Source organism: Coenobita brevimanus, chromosome 46 (genome assembly GCF_032717465.1).
Source record: "Coenobita brevimanus isolate Jiangsu-jjx chromosome 46, ASM3271746v2, whole genome shotgun sequence".
Lineage (NCBI taxonomy): Eukaryota > Metazoa > Arthropoda > Malacostraca > Decapoda > Coenobitidae > Coenobita > Coenobita brevimanus.
In genome coordinates, this window is record NC_136999.1 from 13,730,688 (window position 1) to 13,756,548 (window position 25,861).

The 25,861-nt window shown below is 46.3% G+C and overlaps 1 protein-coding gene across 1 annotated transcript in view; it reads right to left on the reverse strand.

Moving 5' to 3' along the window:
- Positions 1-25,861, reverse strand: part of LOC145398650 (cytochrome P450 2L1-like) — a 227,856-nt gene that overhangs the window by 12,182 nt on the left and 189,813 nt on the right. The window contains exon 9 of the mRNA XM_080271457.1: positions 21,742-21,886. Within this exon, the coding sequence (XP_080127583.1) occupies positions 21,742-21,886 (145 nt within the window). The remainder of the gene's footprint in view (positions 1-21,741; positions 21,887-25,861) is intronic.

The window sequence follows — 25,861 nt, forward strand, 5'->3', positions numbered from 1 at the left end:
CAAATGAGAAAGAAAGAGCTAAAATAAAGGCGTTAGTAAAGTAAGCAAAGGTAAAAAACGAACAGAGAACGGAGGAAATGAAGACAGTGTTTTATTGGAGAGTCATGGATCAAAAATTAAGGAATGGTACTGGCGGAGAGAAGGAGAAAAGAGAGTATAAAAAACATCAAAAATAATTGGAAGGTGGCATATACTAATGTTGATGGTTTAATATCGGCAAAGCTAGAAATCAACGATTTTTTGAGGGTACATGAACCTGATGTTATGTGTTTTGTAGAGACCAAATTAAGAGATGATATTGATGTTCATATGGGAGATGGTAAATACAAACTGTGGAGAAGAGACAGAAAAGAAAAAACAGGAGGCAGAGTGATGATAGCAGTGAAGAACGACATAAATGTAGATACCGTGGAAATGGGAGAAGGTAGGGCCGAAGTGATAAATATGAAATTAGAAACTGGAGAGAATAGGAAGAGAGATATGGCAGTAGTGTATGTTCCCCCTAAGACAAGAGCATGGAGTGATGATGAATACCAGGAAATGTTGTCAGACATGGCTAGTTATTTACAGAAAATGATTGAGAAAAGCAACAATATAATTTTAATGGGTGACTTCAATTGTACAGAGGTGAACTGGAAAGAATGGGACTCAGGAGGCAGCGAAGATTCGTTGGGCACAATATTATTAAATATAACAATGAACAATGTGATGTCGCAATGGGTCAAAGAAGAGACGGTTCCAAGGTGAGGACACACCAGCAAGACTAAACTTACTGTTTACCAAAGAACCCTTCTTGGAAGAAAGGAGAAAGAGATGCGACATGACTGCAGTGTTCAGGACCATGGTGGAAGTAGATAAAGTTGACAAAGAAGATCTGTTTTTATGGGATAAGAGAACAACAAGAGAAGAAACCAAGCTGCTTGAAGGATATCAAGAAATATAGTTTTCCTTATAGATGAACAGACCTGTGGAATAGCCTGGACAAATAGATTGTCCAGTCTAATAACTTAAATGAGTTTAAAGCTAAATTTGACTGATTGAGAAAAGAGACGGGACTCCTAGAGCGTAGCTCATTTCCTGTATATCATCTGTCTATCTATCTATATACCTAGGCTGCTTCCCCCAAGGAAATGGAGGTAGCCGTGACAGGACGACACACTCCCCATTTACTCATCCATTCAAACACATTCATTCGCATCTTAGCCCCAAAGGGGAGAAGGGACAGATCCTCACCACATCACACCGCACAAGGGTCAACTGCACAGTGCAACCAGTGACATCCGCAGCAGGGCCCGACAGCAGAGCTGGTTAACCCTTGCCACATCATAATAGACCCATCCCCTTACCCACACCTGACGTGACTAGCTGATCAGACCAAATGCGGGAAAATATCCCCTCAGGGCTGCGTCATCATTTATTCATTCACAATTCTCTCCATTTATTTCTGTCACACAGCCACTCTTCCTTGCTCAACAGACATCCCTCTCGCATCCAGCGCTCTCTTCACACTGTCCATCCATCCTATTCGTGGTCTCCCTCTCAGCCTTACACCTCTTACATCAGATCTAGTTATCTTTTTCACCAATCGCTCATTATCCATTCTCTCCATATGCCCAAACCGTCGGAACACCCTCTGCTCAACTCTACCAGTCATCTCACGAACAGCTCAAGTTCTCCTTCGCACTTCATCATTTCGCACTCGATCCATACACGTCACTCCACGCATACTCCTCAGACACCTCATCGCAATTAGATTCAAACTTTTCCTCTCTGCTACACCCATATTCCATGTTTCAGCCCCATATAAAGAAGTCGGTACCATGACACCCTCATACAGCCTTCTCTTTACATCCATTCTAAGTAAACAACATCTAAAGACTTTTCATTCCTCCCAGCACCGTACCTACTTCATTCATTCTAAACTTCACTTCTGCATCTATTCTTCCATCCACAGGAACATGTTACCCTAAATATTTAAACACTCTACCTCCTCAAGGAACTCACCATTCAAAACTATATTCATCCCACTACCATCTACCACCCTCGTACACTTCATCACTTTACTCTTATTCTCATTAACTTTCAATTTCCTCCTATCACACACCATTCCAAACTCCTCTACCAACTGTCTCAATCTCTCCTCTGAATCAGCCACCACTGTAGTATCATCTGCAAATAGCAGCTGCTTCAGATTCCACTCTCCGCCATCAACATTCACCAGACTCAGACCTCCACCTAACACTTTTGCATTCACCTCTCTTACAACACCATCCATATAAATATTCAACAACCATGGCGACATCACACATCCCTGTCACAGCCCCACTCTCACGGGAAACCAATCACTCACAGCATTTCCCACTCTTACACACGCTCTGCTATTTACATAAAAACTTTTCACCCCTTTTAGTAACCTACCATCAAGTCCATACAATCTTAAAACTGTCCACAAAACCTCCCTATCAATTCTATCATACACTTTCTCTAAATCCATGAATGCCCAAAACACATCCTTGCCTTTCGCTAAATACTTTTCACACACTTGTCTCACAGCGAACACCTGATTCATGCATCCCTTCCCTCTCCTAAGGCCACACTGTTTATTACCAATCAGTACCTCTGTACCCTCTCTAACTCTCATAATAAACACTCTACCAAACACCTTACCTACAACACTCGACAGACTTATACCCCTAAAGTTAGTACATTCATACTTATCACCCTTGCCTTTATACAATGGGACCACACAAGCACTTGCCCAGTCAATTGGCACCATACCTTTCACAAAGCACACATTCAACAATCTTACTAACCAGTCAACAATAGTCTCTCCACCACCCTTCAGGCATTCCACAGCACACCCATCCATACCTGCAGCTTTCCCTGTTTTCATCTCCTTTACTACCTTCTCCACTTCCTCTTCGTAATCAAAGAATCATTCAACTCTCCCAACACATTTATTCCTTGCACCCTTCCATCCGCCACAATCTCAGCCACCCTTTCCTCCTCTACATTTAACAATCTTCCAAATACTCTGCCCATCTCTTCCTTACTGCATCCATCTCAATTAACATCCTTCCATCCTCTGCTTTTACTCGCTCTTCCTTTGCAGACTCTCCCTCTCACACCCTTTTCACCTCCTTCCAGAACATTTTCATATTCTGTTGAAAATTCTCAGTCAGTCGCCTACCCAACCTTTCATCTGCTGCCACTTTAGCATCATGCACAGCCCTTCTCGCCCTATTCCTCTTTTCCTTATACCTCTGATATGACACCTCATCCTTCCTCTGCAGCCACACTTCATATGCACGTCTCTCCTCAGCCACAGCCATACTTACTTCCTCGCACCACCATTCACTTCCTTTTCTTACACCACCACCCACATGTCTCACAACACACACCTCTTATGCATGCCCCACCACAGCACTCTTAAACAACTGCCATTCCTCCTGCACACCCCCACTGAGGGGGGGTAACCTTGACGTGATGGCGGGGCTTGAAGCGTGGTTGGTGGCGCCGCCTACTTTGGAGGCATGCCTACCTTTGTAGGGTTCAGTATTTGTCGGCCTCGTGGACCAAGCACCCCCTACATCACTGGTGGAGGAGGCCTGCTGGTGATGTTAGTCCCTGCCCATTTGCCATCTAGGGCGGGACTGTTACCTCCCCACTTGTTTGCCGTGCGTGGCATCCCGTATTGCTGCGAGACGGGAGTCCTGGAGGTTGAGCGATGCTGCACAATGTGCCCTGCAGCTAGCAATACACCTCTTTGGTCCCTTATTCTAGCTAGACAGGCGGACTGGTTGGGCCCGACCAGGTCAATCGGCTGGTCATGCATTGGCTAGGGTCAAGTGGGCACTGGGGGGCCTGGTGGCTCCTATCGTCCTTGAGTCACCCTTGTCCAGGTCCCCCGGTGGTTACCCGCATATACTCTCCCACTACCTCTGGAGTTGCCAGTGGTGTTGTCCCTGGCACACGACCTCCCCTTGTTGGTCTCCATGGTGGGTGGAGGGGTGGGGGAATGAAGTTTTTTTATGTATAATATGGCATTATCACACAAAACTGTTGACGATGATGGATCTGTCCCCAGCCATTTTTCAGACTCTGTGCCCCTTATTGCCACTTTGGAACCTTTTCAGGCCCCTGGGGGCTTCCCTCCACTGCCCCACGGTTCAACTGGGAATGGGAGGAGGTCTCGTAGGGTTGCTTTGGCTTCGAGGTTCGGCCTAGAGGAAGCAGTAACAGAAAATTGGAAGAAGTATCTAGAACTGAAATCCTCTTCAGGTGGCTCAGTGCTGGATATGGACATCTTTAATCTGTACCGTGCAAATGTGTCTGCCTGTGGCCGTGAACCAGTGATATCCACCCAAGGGGATGGTAGCCTCCTAATTGAGGTTTCCTCCCCAGAGGAGAGCTCACGTCTCCAGACTCTGACCTCCGTTTCTGGTCACAGAGTATCCTGTACACCTCATGGGACTTTTAACCAGTGTAAGGGGGTCATTTACTCCCGGGACCTCCTCCGATACCCTGTATCATGGTTACTAGAAGAACTACACTCCTATGGTGTTGTAAAGGTTGACCGGGTACAGAAGAAGATCGATGGTGTTATGACCTCAACTCCTATGCTGTTTCTGACTTTTGACCGCTTAACTTTGCCTTCTTCCGTGAAACTTGCTTGGCTCTCTCATCCTGTGAAGCCTTATGTTCCAAACCCAAAGCAGTGTTTCCACACTCAGGGGTATGGACATGTTAGCAAACTTTGTTGGCGTGCACTGGCTGGTCTTCCTGGTGTCTGTATCTCCTGTGGTGAGTCGAGTCATATCAGTGACTATCCAGGACCCCTTAAATGTTATCACTGCGGGGGTCCTCATGCTGTATCTTCTAAAAACTGTCCTCGCAACTGCCTTGAAAAGAAAGTTTTGAACATTCGCACATGTGACAAGGTTTCTTTTCTAGAAGCTAAGAGGAGGGCCCAGACTCTCTTCTTTCAGCCTCGAGTACTTATGCTTCTGTCCTTTCTGGGGTGCCTGTACGTCGTTCTGTGTCCCAGAAGTTGCCACGACCCTTTACAGTGACCACTTCCCCAACTACTGATTTGATGACTGTTAACCCTGGAATTACTGATACGTGTGTGACTGATGCTCATCCACTCACTGCTTCAACTGTCTCTGCCTCCACCTCTGTGGCTGATGGTTTGCGCACTTCTGTGGTGGTGGCAGATATACACGTTGACGAGACTCATCCCCCCTAGTCCAGTATAAACGAGGCTCCTTCTGTACCCGGCAAACGTCTCCATAATTCGTCAGAGTCCTCAGAGCCTGAAAACCGGCCACCTAAGGTCTCTGTTGTCGAACCTTGTATCAACCCTTCTACAACTCCTTCTGCCTCAGAGGCTGAGGGGTCTAACCAAGTGGAAGCTGCTGCTGGTGGTTCACCTGTAGTCAGGTCCCCAGCTGGGGATGGTGTTGGAGAGACCGTTGGTGTGTCTGTTCTGAAAAGTACAATGTCATCCTCGCAGGGTTCTAATCCTGTCGATTCTCTTTCCACTTCTGGAGTTTCTAATGGTGACACTGGCCGTACCACATCACCCAAGGCTGCCTCCAAGCCTCTTTCCAAACCGAATGTTATTCCACCTCAAAGGAAGAGTGTTGTAAAACTTTCCTCTTCCACGTCCTCACGTTTGGCCACAGATGTTCGACATAAAGCACGGGTTCCTGGTGCTGGGCACTCTCTTACCAAGGGCCTTCCTAAGCATCATTCCAAACCCGCTTGCATGTCAGGAGGTGTACAGTCCCGCACTTAATCCTTTTCCCCTCCACTACGGGTTCTATCATCCAGTGGAATTGTTGGGGTTTACGTGCTAACTATGAGGAACTGTGTCATCTAGTTTCTCAATTTACTCCTCTATGCATGTGTATCCAGGAGCCCATGGTTGGTGATGCTGCTCCTGCTGGTCCTTCTGGCTACAATGCTTTTTATTCTGATCCCGTGCTGGGCCAAGGTCGTCATGAAGGTGCTGCTATCTTCCTTTGTCAGGATATTCCATATAGTCATTTGGATATTTCCAGTCCCTTGCAGGCAGTTGCTGTCCAGATGTTTTTACGTCAGCAGTATACAGTTTGCAGTCTTTATCTTCATCCTAGTGCAACTGTTGAAAGGGCAGATCTGGAACGCCTTACTCATGGCCTTCCTTCTCCCTTTCTGTTACTGGAAGATATGAATGGTCACCATCCACTATGGGGAAACAATGAGGCCAACCCCTGGGGTGTTATGCTGGCCTCTTTAGTGAAAGATGAGTAGTTAGGCATTTTCAGCTCCAATATAATGACTTATTTCCATAGCCAGACAGGAACTTTTACTGCCATTGATTTGTCCTTATGTTCAGCTGATGCTGTTTTAGAGTTTAACTGGATGTGTTGCCAGACCTGTATGGCAGTGACCATTTTCCATTACTCTTAACTGCTAGTGCAAGTGGACCTCAGTCGTCTTCCTCGCTGGCTTCTGGATAAGGCTGACTGGCCACGTTTCAGGGAATTAAGTTCCATTTCCCTTGCTGTCAATGAGTTTGGCTGTCTTACTGAGGCTGTGTCGTATTTCAATACCGTGCTGCACTCAGCAGCCCTATCCTCTATTCTAAAAACAAAGGGTCAGTTTCCTAAACGTCCGATTCCATGGTGGAACTCTGAGTGCAGTTCCGCAGTGAGAACCAAACGAGTTGCCTTCTCACGACTTCGTCGTCACCGTGGGGATCCTCAGTATTTGGTGGCATATCAGATGGCGTATCAGAGGGCTTGAGCTCATATGAGGCGGGTCTTAAAGGAGGCCAGGCATTCGTCCTGGAAGGGTTATGTTTCCTCCAATTTGAGGACTTCCATCACCCAGGTGTGGAACGGGGTAAGGAAAATTTCAGGAAAATTTATTGTTCCCTCCCCTCCTGTTTTATCTGCAGCGGGTGGAACTGTGGCTGATCCATTTGCTGTTGCAGAGTTGCTTGCTGATCATTTTGCCAGTGTGTCACAGAGGAATGCAGATATGCCTTCGGCTTGCCACCGTCGGTGCCTAGAGTCTCGTTTTCTCAGTTTTGCCTCTGCTGGGGGAGAACCTTACAATGTTCCATTTTCAATTTCTGAACACCAGACGGCTCTGTCGCAGTGCCATGATTCCTCTCCTGGTTATGATGATATTCCTTATGCCTTTTTATGCCACTTGCCTGATGAGTCCCTGTCATTTTTGCTTTCACTGTTTAATAAGTTCTGGTGTTCTGGGGAGTTTCCGGCTTGTTGGGGTATTGCTGTAGTTATCCCCATCCCCAAAGCAGGTAAGGACCACCTACAGGCGACGAATTATCGGCCTATTTCTTTGACTTCTCCCCACTGAGGGGTGGTCACCTTGACATGGTGGCGGGGCTTGAAGCGTGGCTGGCAGTACCACCTACTTTGGAAGCATGCCTACCTTTGTAGGGTTCGGCATTTGTCAGTGTCGTGGACCAAGCACCCCCTACATCACTGGTGGAGGAGGCCTGCTGGTGATGCTAGTCCCTGCTCACTTGCCATCTAGGGCGGGACTGTTGCCTCCCCACGTGTTTGTCGTGCGTGGCGTCCTGTAATGTTGGGAGACGGGAGTCCTGGAGGTTGAGCGATGCTGCACAATGTGCCCTGCAGCTAGCAATACACCTCTTTGGTCCCTTATTCTGGCTAGACGGGCGGCCTGGTTGGGCCCGACCAGGTCAATCGGCTGGTCATGCGTTGGCTAGGGTCAAGTGGGCACTGGGGGGCCTGGTGGCTCCTATCGTCCTTGAGTCACCCTTGTCCAGGTCCCCCGGTGGTTACCCGCATATACTCTCCCACTACCTCTGGAGTTGCCAGTGGTGTTGTCCCTGGCACACGACCTCCCCTTGTTGGTCTCCATGGTGGGTGGAGGGGTGGGGGAATGAAGTTTTTTTATGTATAATATGGCATTATCACACAAAACTGTTGACGATGATGGATCTGTCCCCAGCCATTTTTCAGACTCTGTGCCCCTTATTGCCACTTTGGAACCTTTTCAGGCCCCTGGGGGCTTCCCTCCACTGCCCCACGGTTCAACTGGGAATGGGAGGAGGTCTCGTAGGGTTGCTTTGGCTTCGAGGTTCGGCCTAGAGGAAGCAGTAACAGAAAATTGGAAGAAGTATCTAGAACTGAAATCCTCTTCAGGTGGCTCAGTGCTGGATATGGACATCTTTAATCTGTACCGTGCAAATGTGTCTGCCTGTGGCCGTGAACCAGTGATATCCACCCAAGGGGATGGTAGCCTCCTAATTGAGGTTTCCTCCCCAGAGGAGAGCTCACGTCTCCAGACTCTGACCTCCGTTTCTGGTCACAGAGTATCCTGTACACCTCATGGGACTTTTAACCAGTGTAAGGGGGTCATTTACTCCCGGGACCTCCTCCGATACCCTGTATCATGGTTACTAGAAGAACTACACTCCTATGGTGTTGTAAAGGTTGACCGGGTACAGAAGAAGATCGATGGTGTTATGACCTCAACTCCTATGCTGTTTCTGACTTTTGACCGCTTAACTTTGCCTTCTTCCGTGAAACTTGCTTGGCTCTCTCATCCTGTGAAGCCTTATGTTCCAAACCCAAAGCAGTGTTTCCACACTCAGGGGTATGGACATGTTAGCAAACTTTGTTGGCGTGCACTGGCTGGTCTTCCTGGTGTCTGTATCTCCTGTGGTGAGTCGAGTCATATCAGTGACTATCCAGGACCCCTTAAATGTTATCACTGCGGGGGTCCTCATGCTGTATCTTCTAAAAACTGTCCTCGCAACTGCCTTGAAAAGAAAGTTTTGAACATTCGCACATGTGACAAGGTTTCTTTTCTAGAAGCTAAGAGGAGGGCCCAGACTCTCTTCTTTCAGCCTCGAGTACTTATGCTTCTGTCCTTTCTGGGGTGCCTGTACGTCGTTCTGTGTCCCAGAAGTTGCCACGACCCTTTACAGTGACCACTTCCCCAACTACTGATTTGATGACTGTTAACCCTGGAATTACTGATACGTGTGTGACTGATGCTCATCCACTCACTGCTTCAACTGTCTCTGCCTCCACCTCTGTGGCTGATGGTTTGCGCACTTCTGTGGTGGTGGCAGATATACACGTTGACGAGACTCATCCCCCCTAGTCCAGTATGAACGAGGCTCCTTCTGTACCCGGCAAACGTCACCGTAATTCGTCAGAGTCCTCAGAGCCTGAAAACCGGCCACCTAAGGTCTCTGTTGTCGAACCTTGTATCAACCCTTCTACTACTCCTTCTGCCTCAGAGGCTGAGGGGTCTAACCAAGTGGAAGCTGCTGCTGGTGGTTCACCTGTAGTCAGGTCCCCAGCTGGGGATGGTGTTGGAGAGACCGTTGGTGTGTCTGTTCTGAAAAGTACAATGTCATCCTCGCAGGGTTCTAATCCTGTCGATTCTCTTTCCACTTCTGGAGTTTCTAATGGTGACACTGGCCGTACCACATCACCCAAGGCTGCCTCCAAGCCTCTTTCCAAACCGAATGTTATTCCACCTCAAAGGAAGAGTGTTGTAAAACTTTCCTCTTCCACGTCCTCACGTTTGGCCACAGATGTTCGACATAAAGCACGGGTTCCTGGTGCTGGGCACTCTCTTACCAAGGGCCTTCCTAAGCATCATTCCAAACCCGCTCGCATGTCAGGAGGTGTACAGTCCTGCACTTAATCCTTTTCCCCTCCACTACGGGTTCTATCATCCAGTGGAATTGTTGGGGTTTACGTGCTAACTATGAGGAACTGTGTCATCTAGTTTCTCAATTTACTCCTCTATGCATGTGTATCCAGGAGCCCATGGTTAGTGATGCTGCTCCTGCTGGTCCTTCTGGCTACAATGCTTTTTATTCTGATCCCGTGCTGGGCCAAGGTCGTCATGAAGGTGCTGCTATCTTCCTTGGTCAGGATATTCCATATAGTCATCTGGATATTTCCAGTCCCTTGCAGGCAGTTGCTGTCCAGATGTTTTTACATCAGCAGTATACAGTTTGCAGTCTTTACCTTCATCCTAGTGCAACTGTTGAAAGGGCGGATCTGGAATGCCTTACTCATGGCCTTCCTTCTCCCTTTCTGTTACTGGAAGATATGAATGGTCACCATCCACTATGGGGAAACAATGAGGCCAACCCCTGGGGTGTTATGCTGGCCTCTTTAGTGGAAGATGAGTAGTTAGGCATTTTCAACTCCAATATAATGACTTATTTCCATAGCCAGACAGGAACTTTTACTGCCATTGATTTGTCCTTATGTTCAGCTGATGCTGTTTTAGAGTTTAACTGGATGTGTTGCCAGACCTGTATGGCAGTGACCATTTTCCATTACTCTTAACTGCTAGTGCAAGTGGACCTCAGTCGTCTTCCTCGCTGGCTTCTGGATAAGGCTGACTGGCCACGTTTCAGGGAATTAAGTTCCATTTCCCTTGCTGTCAATGAGTTTGGCTGTCTTACTGAGGCTGTGTCGTATTTCAATACCGTGCTGCACTCAGCAGCCCTATCCTCTATTCCAAAAACAAAGGGTCAGTTTCCTAAACGTCCGATTCCTTGGTGGAACTCTGAGTGCAGTTCCGCAGTGAGAACCAAACGAGTTGCCTTCTCACGACTTCGTCGTCACCGTGGGGATCCTCAGTATCTGGTGGCATATCAGATGGCATATCAGAGGGCTCGAGCTCATATGAGGCGGGTCTTAAAGGAGGCCAGGCATTCGTCCTGGAAGGGTTATGTTTCCTCCAATTCGAGGACATCCATCACCCAGGTGTGGAAAGGGGTAAAGAAAATTTCAGGAAAATTTATTGTTCCCTCCCCTCCTGTTTTATCTGCAGCAGGTGGAACTGTGGCTGATCCATTTTCTGTTGCAGAGTTGCTTGCTGATCATTTTGCCAGTGTGTCACAGAGGAATGCAGATATGCCTTCGGCTTGCCACCGTCGGTGCCTAGAGTCTCGTTTTCTCAGTTTTGCCTCTGCTGGGGGAGAACCTTACAATGTTCCATTTTCAATTTCTGAACACCAGACGGCTCTGTCGCAGTGCCATGATTCCTCTCCTGGTTATGATGATATTCCTTATGCCTTTTTATGCCACTTGCCTGATGAGTCCCTGTCATTTTTGCTTTCACTGTTTAATAAGTTCTGGTGTTCTGGGAGTTTCCGGCTTGTTGGGGTATTGCTGTAGTTATCCCCATCCCCAAAGCAGGTAAGGACCACCTACAGGCGACGAATTATCGGCCTATTTCTTTGACTTCTCCCCACTGAGGGGTGGTCACCTTGACATGGTGGCGGGGCTTGAAGCGTGGCTGGCAGTACCACCTACTTTGGAAGCATGCCTACCTTTGTAGGGTTCGGCATTTGTCAGTGTCGTGGACCAAGCACCCCCTACATCACTGGTGGAGGAGGCCTGCTGGTGATGCTAGTCCCTGCTCACTTGCCATCTAGGGCGGGACTGTTGCCTCCCCACGTGTTTGTCGTGCGTGGCGTCCTGTAATGTTGGGAGACGGGAGTCCTGGAGGTTGAGCGATGCTGCACAATGTGCCCTGCAGCTAGCAATACACCTCTTTGGTCCCTTATTCTGGCTAGACGGGCGGCCTGGTTGGGCCCGACCAGGTCAATCGGCTGGTCATGCATTGGCTAGGGTCAAGTGGGCACTGGGGGGCCTGGTGGCTCCTATTGTCCTGGAGTCACCCTTGTCCAGGCACCCCTGTGGTTACCTGCGTATACTCTCCCACTACCTCTGGGGTTGCCAGTGGTGTTGTCCCTGGCATACGACCTCCCCTTGTTGGTCTCCATGGTGGGTGGAGGGGTGGGGGAATGAAGTTTTTGATATATCACATGGCACAGTAAAATAAAACTGTTGAAAACGATGGATCGGTCCCCGGCCATTTCTCAGACTCTGCGCCCCTTATTGCCACTCTGGAGCCTTTTCAGGCCCGTGGGGACTTCCATCCTCTGCCCCAGCGTTCAACTGGGACTGGTAGGAGGTCTCGTAGGGTTGGTTTGACTCCAAGGTTTGGTCCAGAGGAAGCAGTACCGTGCCATTGTGTCTGCCTGTGGCCGTGAACCAGTGATATCCACCCAAGGGGATGGTAGCCTCCTGATTGAGGTTTCCTACCCAGAAGAGAGCTCACGTCTCCAGACTCTGACCTCCGTTTCCGGTCATAGTGTATCCTGTACACCTCATGGCACTTTTAACCAGTGTAAGGGGGTCATTTACTCCCGGGACCTCCTCCGATACCCTGAATCACAGTTACCAGAAGAACTACAGTCTTATGGTGTTGTAAAGGTTGGCCGGGTACAGAAGAAGATCAATGGTGTTCTGACCCCAACTTCGACGCTGTTTCTGACTTTTGAACGCTTAACTTTGCCTGCTTCTGTGAAACTTGCTTGGCTCTCTCTGCCTGTGAAGCCTTATGTTCCGAACCCAAGGCAGTGTTTCCACTGTCAGGGGTATGGACATGTAAGCAAATTTTGTCGGCGTGCACTGGCTGGTCTTCCTGGTGTCTGTATCTCCTGTGGTGAATCAAGTCATATCGGTGATTGTCCAGGACCCCTTAAATGCTATCACTGTGGGAGTCCTCATGCTGTATCTTCAAAAAACTGTCCTCGCTACTGCCTTGAAATATTCGCACACGTGAGAAGGTTTTTTTTCCAGAAGCAAAGAGGAGGGCTCAGACTCTCTTCTTTCAGCCTGGAGTTACTTATGCTTCTGCCCTTTCAGGGGCACCTGTAAGTCGTACTGTGACCCAGAAGTTGCCACGACCCTTTACAGTGACCACTTTCCCAACTACTGATTTGACGGATATTACCCTTGAAATTACTAGTATATGTGACAATGTTTCACGCCCACCCTCTGCTCCAACTGTTCCTACCTCCACTTCAGAAGCTGACGGTTTGCACACTTCTGTGGTGGTGGCGGATGTACACTTTGATGTAACTCATCCTGTCTTGTCCAGTATGCACAAGGCTCCTTCTGTACCCAGTAAACGTCACCGTACCTCGTCAGAGTACTCAGAGCCTGACAACCGGCCACCCAAGGTCTCTGTTGTCGAACCTTGTATTGCCCTCTCTCTTGTTCCCTCTGCCTCAGAGGCTGAGGGGTCTAGCCAGGTGGAAGATGCAGCTGGTGGTTCACCTGTGGTCAAGTCCCCGCCTGGAGATGGTGTTGGAGAAACCGTTGGTGCTTTAGTTCTGAAAAGTACGAAGTCATCCTCACAGGGTTCGAATCCCGTTGACACTCTTTCCACTCCTGGGGCTTCTAACAGAGGCACTGGCCGTCCCATATCACCCAAGGCGTCCTACAAGCCACTTTCCAAGCCGTATGTTACTCCACCTCAGAGGAAGAGTGTTGGAAAATTTTCCTCTTCCTCATCCTCACGTTTGTCCACGGATGCTCGACATAGGGTACGGGTTCCTGGTGCTGGGCAGTCTCTTCCCAAGGGCCCTCCTAAGCATCATTACAAACCCGCTCGTATGTCAGGAGGTGTACAGTCCCGCACTTAATCATAATTTTCCCTTTCACTATGGGTTCTATCATCCAGTGGAATTGTCGAGGTTTACGTGCCAGCTATGAGGAACTGTGTCATCTAGTTTCTCAGTTTACTCCTTTATGCATGTGTATCCAGGAGACCATGGTTGGTGAGGCTGTTCCTCCCTGTCCTTCTGGCTACAATGCATTTTATTCTGATCCTGTGCCAAGCCAAGGTCGTCATGGAGGGACTGCTATCTTCCTCCGCCAGGATATTCCATATAGTCATCTGGATATTTCTGGTCCCCTGCAGGCAGTTGCTGTCTGGATGTTTTTACGTCGGCAGTATACAGTTTGCAGTCTTTATCTTCCTCCCAGCGCTACTGTTGAAAGGGCAGATCTGGAACGCCTTATTCATGGCCTTCCTTCTCCCTTTCTATTACTAGGAGATATGAATGGACACCATCCACTATGGGGTAACAGTGAGGCCAACCCTCGGGGTGTAATGCTGGCCTCTGTAGTGGAACATGAGGAGCTGGGCATTTTAAACTCCAATAAAATGACTTATTTCCATAGCCAGACAGGAACTTTTACTGCCATTGATTTGTCCTTATGTTCAGCTGATGATGTTTTAGATTTTAACTGGGATGTGTTGCCAGACCTGTATGGCAGCGACCATATTCCTTTACTCTTAACTGCTGTTGCAGGTGGATCTCAGCCACATCTTCCTCGCTGGCTTCTGGATAAGGCTGACTGGCCACGTTTGAGGGAATTAAGTTCCATTTCCCTTTCTCTCAATGAATTTGGCTGTCTTACTGAGGCAGTGTCATATTTCAATAAAGTGTTGCACTCAGCAGCCCGATTATCTATTCCAAAAACGAAGGGTCAGTTTCCTAAACGTCCAATTCCTTGGTGGAACTCTGAGTGCAGTTCCGCAGTGAGAGCCAAAAGAGTCGCCTTCTCTCGACTTCGTCATCACCGTGGGGATCCTCAGTATATGATAGCGTATCGGAGGGCACGAGCTCATATGAGGCGGGTTTTAAAGGCGGCCAGGCGTTCATCCTGGAAGAGATATGTTTCCTCCATCAGTTCAAGGACTTCCATCACCCAGGTGTGGAACCGGGTAAGGAAAATTTCAGGGAAATTTACTGTTCCATCTCCTCCCGTTTTATCTGCAGCAGGTGGAACTGTTGCTGATCCTTTTGCTGTTGCAGAGTTGCTTGCTGAACATTTTGCCAGTGTGTCACAGAGGAATGCAGATACGCCTTCGGCTTGCCACCGTCGGTGCCTAGAGTCTCGTGGTCTCAGTTTTGCCTCTGCTGGGGGAGAGCCTTACAATGTTCCATTTTCAATTTCTGAACTCCAGACAGCTCTGTCGCAGTGCCATGATTCTTCTCCTGGTTATGATGATATTCCTTTTGCCTTTCTACATCACCTGTCTGATGAGTCCCTTTTGTTTTTGCTTTCACTGTATAATAAGATCTGGTGTTCTGGGGAGTTTCCGGCTTGTTGGAATGTTGCTGTGGTTATCCCCATCCCCAAACCAGGTAAGGACCACCTACAGGCAACGAATTATCAGGCTATTTCTCTAACGTCATGTATATGTAAAGTTCTGGAAAAGATGGTCAATGTTAGGCTTGTGTGGTTTTTGGAGAGAGGTGACTTCTTATCCCCTGCCCAGTATGGTTTTCGAAAAATGTGATCTACCTCTGATGCACTGCTGACCTTGGAATCTTCTGTTTGTGAGGCTTTCTCCACTAACCAACACCAGGTCACAGTTTTCTTTGATCTGGAGAAGGCATATGACACTGCTTGGCGTCATGGCATTTTACTTTCCCTTCATGAGTTTGGTCTTCATGGGCGCTTGCCTATTTTTATCCAACAGTTTTTATCTAACCGTTTTTTAAGGGTCAGAGTGGGAGGAGTGCTTTCTAATGCCCGTGAACTAGAAGATGGAGTACCACAAGGGAGTATCCTAAGTGTTACTCTGTTTGCTGTAGCCGTTAACAGTGTAATCAGTGTACTTCCTGATGGTGTACGAGGATCATTATATGTCGATGACCTCTCAGTATCCTTCACCGCATCCAGAATGTCTCTGATAGAGAGGAAGTTGCAGCTTGCCCTTAATAGAATTTCTGAATGGGCAGAGTCTAGCGGTTTCTGGTTTTCTTTAACAAAGACAGTGGCTATGCATTTTTGTCGTCTAAGTGGGGTTCACCCAGACCCAGACTTGTATCTCTATGGTAGGAGAATATCCTGTGTGGAAGAGATGCGGTTTCTGGGCCTTTTATTTGATAGACAACTAACCTGGGTTTCTCATATTCGCTCTGTTAAGGTGGCTTATCTTAAAGCTTTGAGTCTTTTGAAGGTTTTAGCTCATACCTCTTGGAGTGCTGACAGTCAGACCCTGCTTCTCTTGCATAGGTCTCTTATTCTTCCTAAACTTGAATATGGATGTGAGGTTTACTCCTCTGGAACAGATGCCCGTCTCCAGTTGTTAAATTCTGTGCATCATGCTGGTGTACGTCTGGCAACTGGGGCATTCAGATCATCTCCGATTACAAGTTTGTTAGTAGATGCTGCTGTACTCCCCTTGGATTTGCGATGCCAGTTGCTAATGATGAGGTGTTGGTATCGTCTTCACCGCATTCCAGACTCAATTTCTTGTGCCATCGTCTTCCAGGATTCCCAATCTTCTGCTTATGACACCCGTCCTAATCTCCCGAAGCCATTTGGTTACAGGGTCCGGTCTGTTATGCTAGCCCTCTCTGTCCAGAGACTGGCAATTTGTCCACATCGGATCCCTAGCGTGGGTTCTTGGCTACTCCCTCGTGTGACGTTTTGTAGGTCCGTTGTTGAAAAAAAGGACTCGCTTCCCTCTCAGGTGTCCCTCTCTCTCTTTTTAGAACATGCCTTTATTCATGAGGGTTCTGTCCCCGTCTATACTGACGGGTCTAAGACTGATACTTGAGTAGGATTTGGTGTTGTTTTCCCCTCCTTTAGTAGGGGCGGTAGCCTTCCTGGCATTACTTCAGTGTATACGGCAGAGCTGACTGCAATTTTATATGCTCTTAAAATCATTTTTACTTTCCCCGAGTCCGTTTTTGTGATTTATAGTGACTCACGTAGTGCTTTGTCTGCACTAGAGTCTTTTAATGGTTCCCATCCATTGATTTTATCAATTTTAGAGTGGCTTTTTCTTCTTGGCCGTCGTAGCTGCCATGTGAACTTCTGTTGGGTTCCCGCACATGTAGATGTGGTGGGCAATGAGAGGGCAGATGCTTTAGCTAAAGCTGCGTCTTCTCAACAGCCCCCAACCTACTACCCCCTTCTTGCTTCAGATGTAACACCTTACCTGCGGTATGCAGTTGGTACATGTTGGCAGAGACACTGGGATGTTGTTTCTCATAATAAACTGAAAGAAATCTTTCAGAGAGTGGTTGTGCCAAGAGCTCTTCCCTCCATGTCTCAGCGATTGGAGGTGGCTCTTGCTAGGCTTCGCATTGGGCATTCTCGGCTTACACATGGGTTCCTCATGGGTGGTGAGACTCAACCGTACTGTGATGACTGCCTTGTTCCCCTTACTGTCCGTCACTTGCTGGTCGAGTGTCCGAGTCTGGGGTACCTGCATCAGAGATTCCTCCATAGGCATAAGGGGGCAGATGGTGTCTACTGTTTCTCCTCAATGCTCGGTGAAGACTCTAGCGATTTTAGTGATGTTTTTAGTTTTCTTCAGGAGGCGGGCCTCCTTCCACTTTTATAAGTAATTGATATTTTATAAATTATGCTTTTATTATTTTCACTGTTTTATTTCTACTAACAAATTTTAACTTTATTTTGAATATGCATTTTTTTATTTAGCTGCACCTTTTACTTTGGTGTCCGGCGGCATATGACCCTGGCAGTTTCGCCGCCAGTTTTTAATTATTTTCAATCAATCAATGAATCAATCTTTGACTTCTTGTATATGTAAAGTTTTGGAAAAGATGGTCAGTGTTAGGCTTGTGTGATTTTTAGAGAGAGGTGACTTCTTATCCCCTGCCCAGTATGGTTTTCGAAAAATGTGATCTACCTCTGATGCACTACTGTCCTTGGAATCTTCTGTCTGTGAGGCTTTTTCCACTAACCAACACCAGGTCACGATCTTCTTCGATCTGGAGAAGGCATATGACACTGCATGGTGTCATGGTATTTTACTCTCTCATCATGAGTTTGGTCTTCGTGGGAGCTTAGCTATTTTTATTCAACAGTTTTTATTTAACCGAATTTTAAGGGTGCGAGTGGGAGGAGTGCTTTCTAATGCCCAAGCACTAGAAGATGGAGTACCACAGGGGAGTATCCTTAGTGTTACTCTGTTTGCTGTAGCCATTAACAGCGTCATCAGTGTACTTCCTGATGGTGTACGAGGATCACTATATGTCGATGACCTCTCGATTTCCTTCACTGCGTCTAGAATGTCTCTGATAGAGAGGAAGTTGGAGCTGGCTCTCAATAGAATTTCTGACTGGGCAGAAAATCGCGGTTTCCATTTTTCTTCAGCAAAGACAGTGGCTATACGTTTTTGTCGTCTTCGAGGGGTTCACCCAGACCCTGACTTGTATCTCTGTGGTAGGAGAATATCCTGTGTGGAAGAGATGCGGTTTCTGGGTCTTCTGTTTGATAGAAGATTAACCTGGATTCCTCATATTCATTCTGTTAAGGTGGCTTGTCTTAAAGCTTTGAGTCTTTTGAGGGTTTTAGCTCATACCTCTTGGGGTGCTGACCATCAGACTCTCCTCCTCTTGCATAGGTCTCTTATTCTTCCTAAACTTGAATATGGGTGTGAGGTCTACTCCTCTGCAACAGATGCCCTCCTCAGGTTGTTAAATTCTGTGCATCATGCTGGTGTACGTCTTGCAACCGGGGCATTCAGAGCATCCCCGATTCCAAGTTTGTTGGTGGATGCTGGTGTACTCCCCTTGGACTTGGACGCAAGTTGCTTATGTTGAGGTGTTGGTACCGTCTTCATCGCACTCAAGACTCAATTTCTTGTGCCATTGTCTCCTAGGATTCCCGATCTTCTGTTTTTGACACCCGTCCTAATTTCCCAAAGCCATTTGGTTACAGGGTCCGGTCTGTTATGTTAGCCCTCTCTGTCCAGAGACTGGCAATTTGTCCACATCGGATCCCAAAGGTTGGTTCCTGGCTACTCCCTTGCATGACATTCTGTAGGTCCGTTGATGAAAAAAAGGGCTCACTTCCCTTTCAGGTGTCCTTCTCTCTCTTTTTAGAACATGCCTCCATTCATGAGGGTTCTGTTCTCGTCTATACTGACGGGTCTAAGACTGATACTGGAGTAGGATTTGGTGTTGTCTTCCCTTCCTTTAGTAGGGGCGGTAGCCTTCCTGGCATTACTTCAGTGTATACGGCAGAACTGACTACAATTTTATGTGCTCTTAAAATCATTTTTACTCTCCCCCAATCCGTTTTTGTGATTTTTAGTGACTCGCATAGTGCTTTGTCTGCACTAGAGTCTTTTAATGCATCCCATCCATTGTTTTTATCAATTTTAGAGTGTCTTTTTCTTCTTGGCCGCCGTGGCCGCCATGTAGACTTCTGTTGGGTTCCTGCACATATTGGTGTGATGGGCAATGAGAGGGCAGATGCTTTAGCTAAAGCTGCGTCTTCCCAACAGCCCCCAACCGACTACCCACTTCCTGTTTCTGATGTAACACCTTACTTGCAGTACGCAATTCGTATTTGTTGGCAGAGACACTGGGATGGTGTTTCTCACAATAAACTAAAAGATATCTTTCAGCGAATGGTTGTGCTAAGGGTTCTTCCCTCAATGTCTTCGTGACTAGGCTTCGCATTGGGCACTCTCGGCTTACACATGGGTTCCTCATGTGTGGTGAGACTCAACCGTACTGTGATGACTGCCTTGTTCCCCTTACTGTCCGTCACTTGCTGGTCGAGTGTCCGAGTCTGGGGGACCTGCGTCAGAGATTCCTCCATAGGCATAAGGGGGCAGATGGTGCCTACAGTTTGTCCTCGATGCTTGGTGAGGCCTCTAGTGATTTTACTGATGTTTTTAGTTTTCTTCAGGAGGCGGGCCTCCTTCCACTTTTATAAGTAATTGATATTTTATAAACTATTCTTTTATTATTTTTAGTGTTTTATTCTTACCAACATATTTAATTTATTTTGAATAGGCACTTTATATTTTGCCGTGTCTTTTCCTTTGTCATCCGGCGGCATATGACCCTGACAGTTGCGCGACCAAATTTTAATTATTTTCAATCAATCAATCAATACTCCTCCACACTGCCATTTTCCTGATCTTTCACTGCGTTCCACTCACCTTCCAATTTCTCCTGATACTTTATCATTTTCTCTCTTTTATCCAACTCACTCGATTTCAAAACCTCCCTACCACACCTAACCCTCCTAGCTCTCACCCATCTCTTACCTACTCTTAACTTTCCCTCCACCAGGTAGTGGTCAGACTCCACCCCTCCCTCTCAGAATTCTCACATCCAACAATCTTCATATTACATTCCTAGACACAACCACATAGTCCATCAATGCTTTATCCACAACCATTCCACCCTCCTGTCTCACCCATGTATACTTATAAATATCTTTCTTTTCGAACAGCTTATTTCCAATCACCATCTCTCGCTCAACACACATCCCTATCATTCGTTCCCCACTTTCATTTCTTCCAGGCACACCATGCATACCAACTACACCTTCAACTGCTACATTTCCCACTCTAGCATTCAGATCTCCCATCATTACCACATTCACATTCGCTCCAAAACTCTGCAGACACTCATCAACATCATTCCAGAAAGACTCCCTCTCTTCTTCATCCCTTTCACTACCAAGCCCATATGCACTCACAAACACCCACAACTCACATTCAAATTTCGCTTTCACCCACATCAGTCTCGATGACACTTCCTTCCATTCAGTCACACACTGCTGTACTTCCGGACTCACTAACAAGGCCACACCTCTTGCTCTCCCTCTATCAACACCTGACAATCTTCCATTCACGCTTTCAAACATAGACTCACCCTTCCCTTTCATCTTCGTTTCACTCAAAGCTAACACATCCAACTTTCTTCTCACAAACATTCTCCCAATCTCCTCCCTTTTAGCCTCAATCGTACTACATCCACGCACATTCATAGACCCAATCTTCAGGGTATGGGGAGAACTCAATCCTCATCCCTTTCTCTGACCTGTCTCTTTTTTAGGAACTAAAAAACAGAGGAGGGGGTCCCTAGTCCCCTCACCCCGCCCTTTTTACTCGCCTTTTACGACACGCAGGGAATACGGTGGCAGTATTCTTCCTAACATACCCTGGCTGCAGAGTAGTAGTACTACCTATAGTGAGGCCAGGTTGTCTTTCTCGCGCCACAGGGGGGTAAATACAATTAGGTACACACACACACACACACACACACACACACACACACACACACACACACACACACACACACACTGCACAACCCTTCAGGTTGCATTCATTGTACATGCACATCCATCGAGCAACACCAAAATTTCCTACACGCCACACCTCGGTCAGTATGTCTGGACGCTCCCATCATACACTGTACTCCTGGTAGTACAAACCGCGTACACAGGCCAGTCTGGTAACACCCACATTTTCTTTCCCAGTATAGCCTAAGTCAGTTTTATTCTTATTAGTAATACCTGACTCCAGGTAAGTGATGTTACCACTCGGATAGGCAAAATTGTAAGCATACACATGTGATAATATGGTAATTCATCAAATGCAACTTTTGACTGTCTCACCTGCCCTCCAGTGTTCATTCAACCAGATATATATAACTGATGAACTTTTAAAATGTTTGTCTCTAGTCTCAGTATTAAAGTACCACAATAAGCATTTTATTTTTTATATGTGGGGTGCTGGTGGCTGAACTGGAGACGTACTTGGCTTTCAGCTGAGAGGCCCCAGGTTTGATTTCCTAGTCGACCACAGATACTTTAGACATGATCGCATCGAGAACTGAAATAGGGACCTTAATTTAGATTAGGTCGGTACGTGTTGCAATTTTTGGATGTTTTCATTGTCAGGCACGTGGCCTTACTGTTCATGAAAGGTTGTGCATAATTCTTACACCCTCCCTTTCTATAATAGTGATAAGAAAACTTACCAGTACTGAAAAGTAATATGTCATCCTTTTGTAGAGTAATTTTAATAGTTACAAAATTCTATAACAAAACTATGAGCACTCACCGACACCAAAAGGCAAAAATCCATCCTTCTTTAGGGAGAACTTTCCATCGTCGTCCAGCCAGCGCTCAGGACGGAACTGGTCAGGGTTGTCCCAGCGGAGTGAGTTGTGATGGATGGAGACGTTGGCACTGTTTATCACGGTACCCTGTGCATAAAGTAAAGACGGTGTTTATCAATCCCATTTCTTTACCCCCATCATGGCGGATGCAGGTCACCTTACATGTGAGTTTGTTTCTAATGGGACGAACTTTCAGTTCTGTTGATGGCCAAATTTAGTCAAACAGGAGGGTCGATTTGACTGTAAGACATTTTTTTTTTCTAAACTGACAGAGACCTTTAACCCATTTTAGCTCAGTTGATAGGCAAATGCAGTCAGACTGAAAGATGGATTTGACTGTAGCGTCTCCCCCCCCCCCTCTAACCTGACGAGGTACTTAAACACTACCCTCTCAGTTGGCTAAATATAATCAGAATGGTAGGTCGAGTCGACAGTTGCGTGTATTATCTCACTGAAGATATCTAACGTCCCTCAGTTCAGTTGATGACCAGTCAAATCTGAGAGGTAATTTAACTAATAATCAAGGAGATTGACGGATAGTTCATAATTAAGAATCCTCGAATTTCGTGGAACCATTACTTAGTATTCATGTTCTGGGAATGATTCAGTTTTGTCGGATGAAAACAAACCAGTTATAGTAACCAAGAAAAGTTGTTCCTACCTCAGAACTAAGGCTTGTCGAATTTTATGCAACCACGACTTTGTACTCGAGTTGTGACAGTGGCTCACTTCCGTCAAGCGAAAACGGACTCACTATAATGATACTATCATTAAATTTCCACATGCACTTCTTACCATGTTTAGAAAAAGCCCCGAACACCTACATTATACCTTACAGTTTACTTATTATAATTAAACGGTAAAAGCCTATCCGTTGTTATCCAGTCGAGGTGTAGGGGCTCGAGGCTAGGCAGTCGTTGTGCAGCACATTTTACACATTCGATCCGGTGCTGTATTTTTCCTCTATCTTTGCATCATCTAGTTCACCTTAGGAGAGTCCCCCTGCCAATGAAAGGATTGAGGAAGGCTATAGCTAAACCCTCCAGTGTGAAAAATCTCACCTAAGCTAAATAAAATAGTCAAAGGATAGCAAGGACTGGAAAGGCGAACTGTGGCTGACCAGTCTACATCGCTTAGTGGATCACATGATTAAAAAAAAAAAAAAAAAATCTCTTAGCGATCGAACTCATACGAATGATCGGGCTTTCGTGCCATCTCTCCGCCTTGAATGTTGTGCTGTGCCAAGACATATACAGTACATTAGAATATGAAGCCAGTCACGAATAAGTGCTATGGAAAGGATGTTGAGCCGTAGTGTTGCCTTTTTACCTCTTTAAGCTGCAAAAGGGCGATAATCTAAGCCAAGTTAAGGTGAAAAGACTATACTGATCTTGTGGTTTAGAACGCCCTATACAGTAGTTGGTCCGCATTCACTTGGCGGAGATTTAGTGTATTTCCCGTGTCTCAGTAACAGAACAAGGCAGCACAGTCACAATAGATCATTAATTTTTCATAGCACTGCTGTATGACAAGCATCATATTGTAGAATTATTCTATTGTCATAACTCAGCATTCGAGATAAAAAGATGGAAAGCAAAGACCGAATTAAAGTGAAAAGATTTCCACTTGCGCCTCTTACCTTATTCTCCTAAAGCCTCCTGCAGACCTATGCCAAACATAAATAAATATTTATTCCCTTCAGTCCAATTATGTATTTTCACTTTTATTAGTTGTTGGACAATGTTTCTAACCGCGTCAGTGCAAATGGTATCTCCAGTTCTTATCAAAATCCTCTGGAAATCTGAAAAAAAAAAAAAAAATGAAAATCCATCCCCTGGCTGAAGAAGGCTAAATATACGAGAGAGAGAGAGAGAGAGAGAGAGAGAGAGAGAGAGAGAGAGACTTGGAGGGTGGAAATCGCAGACGTAATAGGAAGAGGATCACCAGGCAGAACAGAAACATCGTGGCGAAATTAGGGTCTTTATTTGCTGACGTTTCGGAAAATGTTTATTCCATCTTCAAAGCAAAATCCACAATCGAGAAATATACACAGTTAAGATTTTTACATCCTATGTCGATGAAAACATGACTAAAAACATGAATGTACATAAACAAAGTCCATTAAAATACCGCGTTCGTAAACGAGTAAGTAATTAAATCTAAAATGAAGGGGGTAGGAGTAAGAAAACAAAACATATCTGTAAAATAATAATTGCAATACGGTAAAAGGAAAAAAAAACTTACCTGGTGAGGAAAACAAAACAGTTCACAGGAAGCAGTGTCACTGATTGAAGGGTTAAAGCGATATTGGTACAAAGCTTCCATAATGGGAAAGTCCGTGTCATTGCTGCTGCCAACAAGAACTGTGAAGTGGAAATGAGAGAAAGGATGGTCATTCCCTCTTCACAGTTGTTGGTGGTAGCAGCAATGACACAGACCTTCCCATTATGGAAACTTTGTACCAATATCGCTTTAACCCTTCATTCAGTGACATGACTTCCTGTGAACTGTTTTATTTTCCACACTAGGTAAGTTTTTTTTTTCCTTTTACCGTATTGCAATTATTATTTTACAGATACGTTTTGTTTTCTTACTCCTACCCCCTTCATTTTAGATTTAATTACTTACTCGTTTACGAACGCGGTATTTTAATGGACTTTGTTTATGTACATTCATGTTTTTAGTCATGTTTTCATCGACATAGGATGTAAAAATCTTAACTGTGTATATTTCTCGATTGTGGATTTTGCTTTGAAGATGGAATAAGCATTATCCGAAACGTCAGCAAATAAAGACCCTAACTTCGCTACGATGTTTGTTTTCTGCCTGGTAATCCTCTTCCTATCTATCTATCTATATATATATATATATATATATATATATATATATATATATATATATATATATATATATATATTACGTGTGTAAGAATGTATGTATATTGTGCGTGTATGTATAGTGCATGCGTGTCGCTGGACGTGTGTGTATGTGCGTCGATGCTGTGTAAACCAGCATCTACGCACATGCACTCGCTCATGTTGTTGCCTGTTTAGTGCGTACACATATATAAAATATTAGTTAATTCTGTTTGCTCCCTCAACGTGGGTGTGACAAATTGTTTTTAGTATCAGTAACTTAAGATGGAGCTTAAACTGGGGACATAAAGATTTGTATTCACCAGGAATATTTATAACGTTTGGAGTATGGGGGAGAGATTAATTTACTTAACTCTTTTCTGTATATTTCTCGTCTGGCCTCCAGCTGCGTGTTGACGCGTGCACGCAGCCGGAGGGTATATAAGGCAGAGAATTTTGAATGGAGATCAGGAAAGAGCGACGAACCATGGAAGAGTCCAGACGCGCCGATCCTGCTCCTGCTTCAACTTCTGCTGCTGCTCACGACCCATTGAGGGGGGGGGGGCAGACAGCAGGCCTAGGCCTTCTACGGCCCGGCTGAAGATCAGAGGTGCTGTGGTGTGGTTTAACATTCAGCCGGGGTACGGTTTTATCAAACTCCAGGACATTGGTGCTGATATTCTGTTCACCAAATCCACGGCATCTCCAGCGCTCCCTCAGCGATGATGAGACGGTCGAATTTTCCATCTTCGGAACGCCCAAGGGTCCTGAGGCTAGGGATGTCACCAGACTAGGAGGGGCTGTCATGCAGGGCTCGGCCTATGCACGGCGGCATCCCACAGTTTGTCGCCACCAGCCCAGGGATCAGGGGTGTTCGGAAGAGGTAAGCACCGTCATCGAGATGTGCATCGCGATGGCGAAGGCATTTTGTGGGGGTGATAAGAGGGCCTTGCACGTTCTCCTACCTAAGATCTTCATGGAGAATGGGCTGCCTAACCTTATCATCCCCGAGTGCTTTGTCCACGATGTGCACACAGTCCCTCACCGACGGGAGCGTCGGGCTCGCCAGCCTCGACCGGCAGCTCCTCGCCAGACTCTGAGGAAGAGGCTTAGACTGGAGGCCCCCCTCAACCAAAGGACGGCCTCTCAGGTTAATGACCCGGCCCCGGTCCTGAGCAACGATACGACCACAGCAGAAGTACACCAG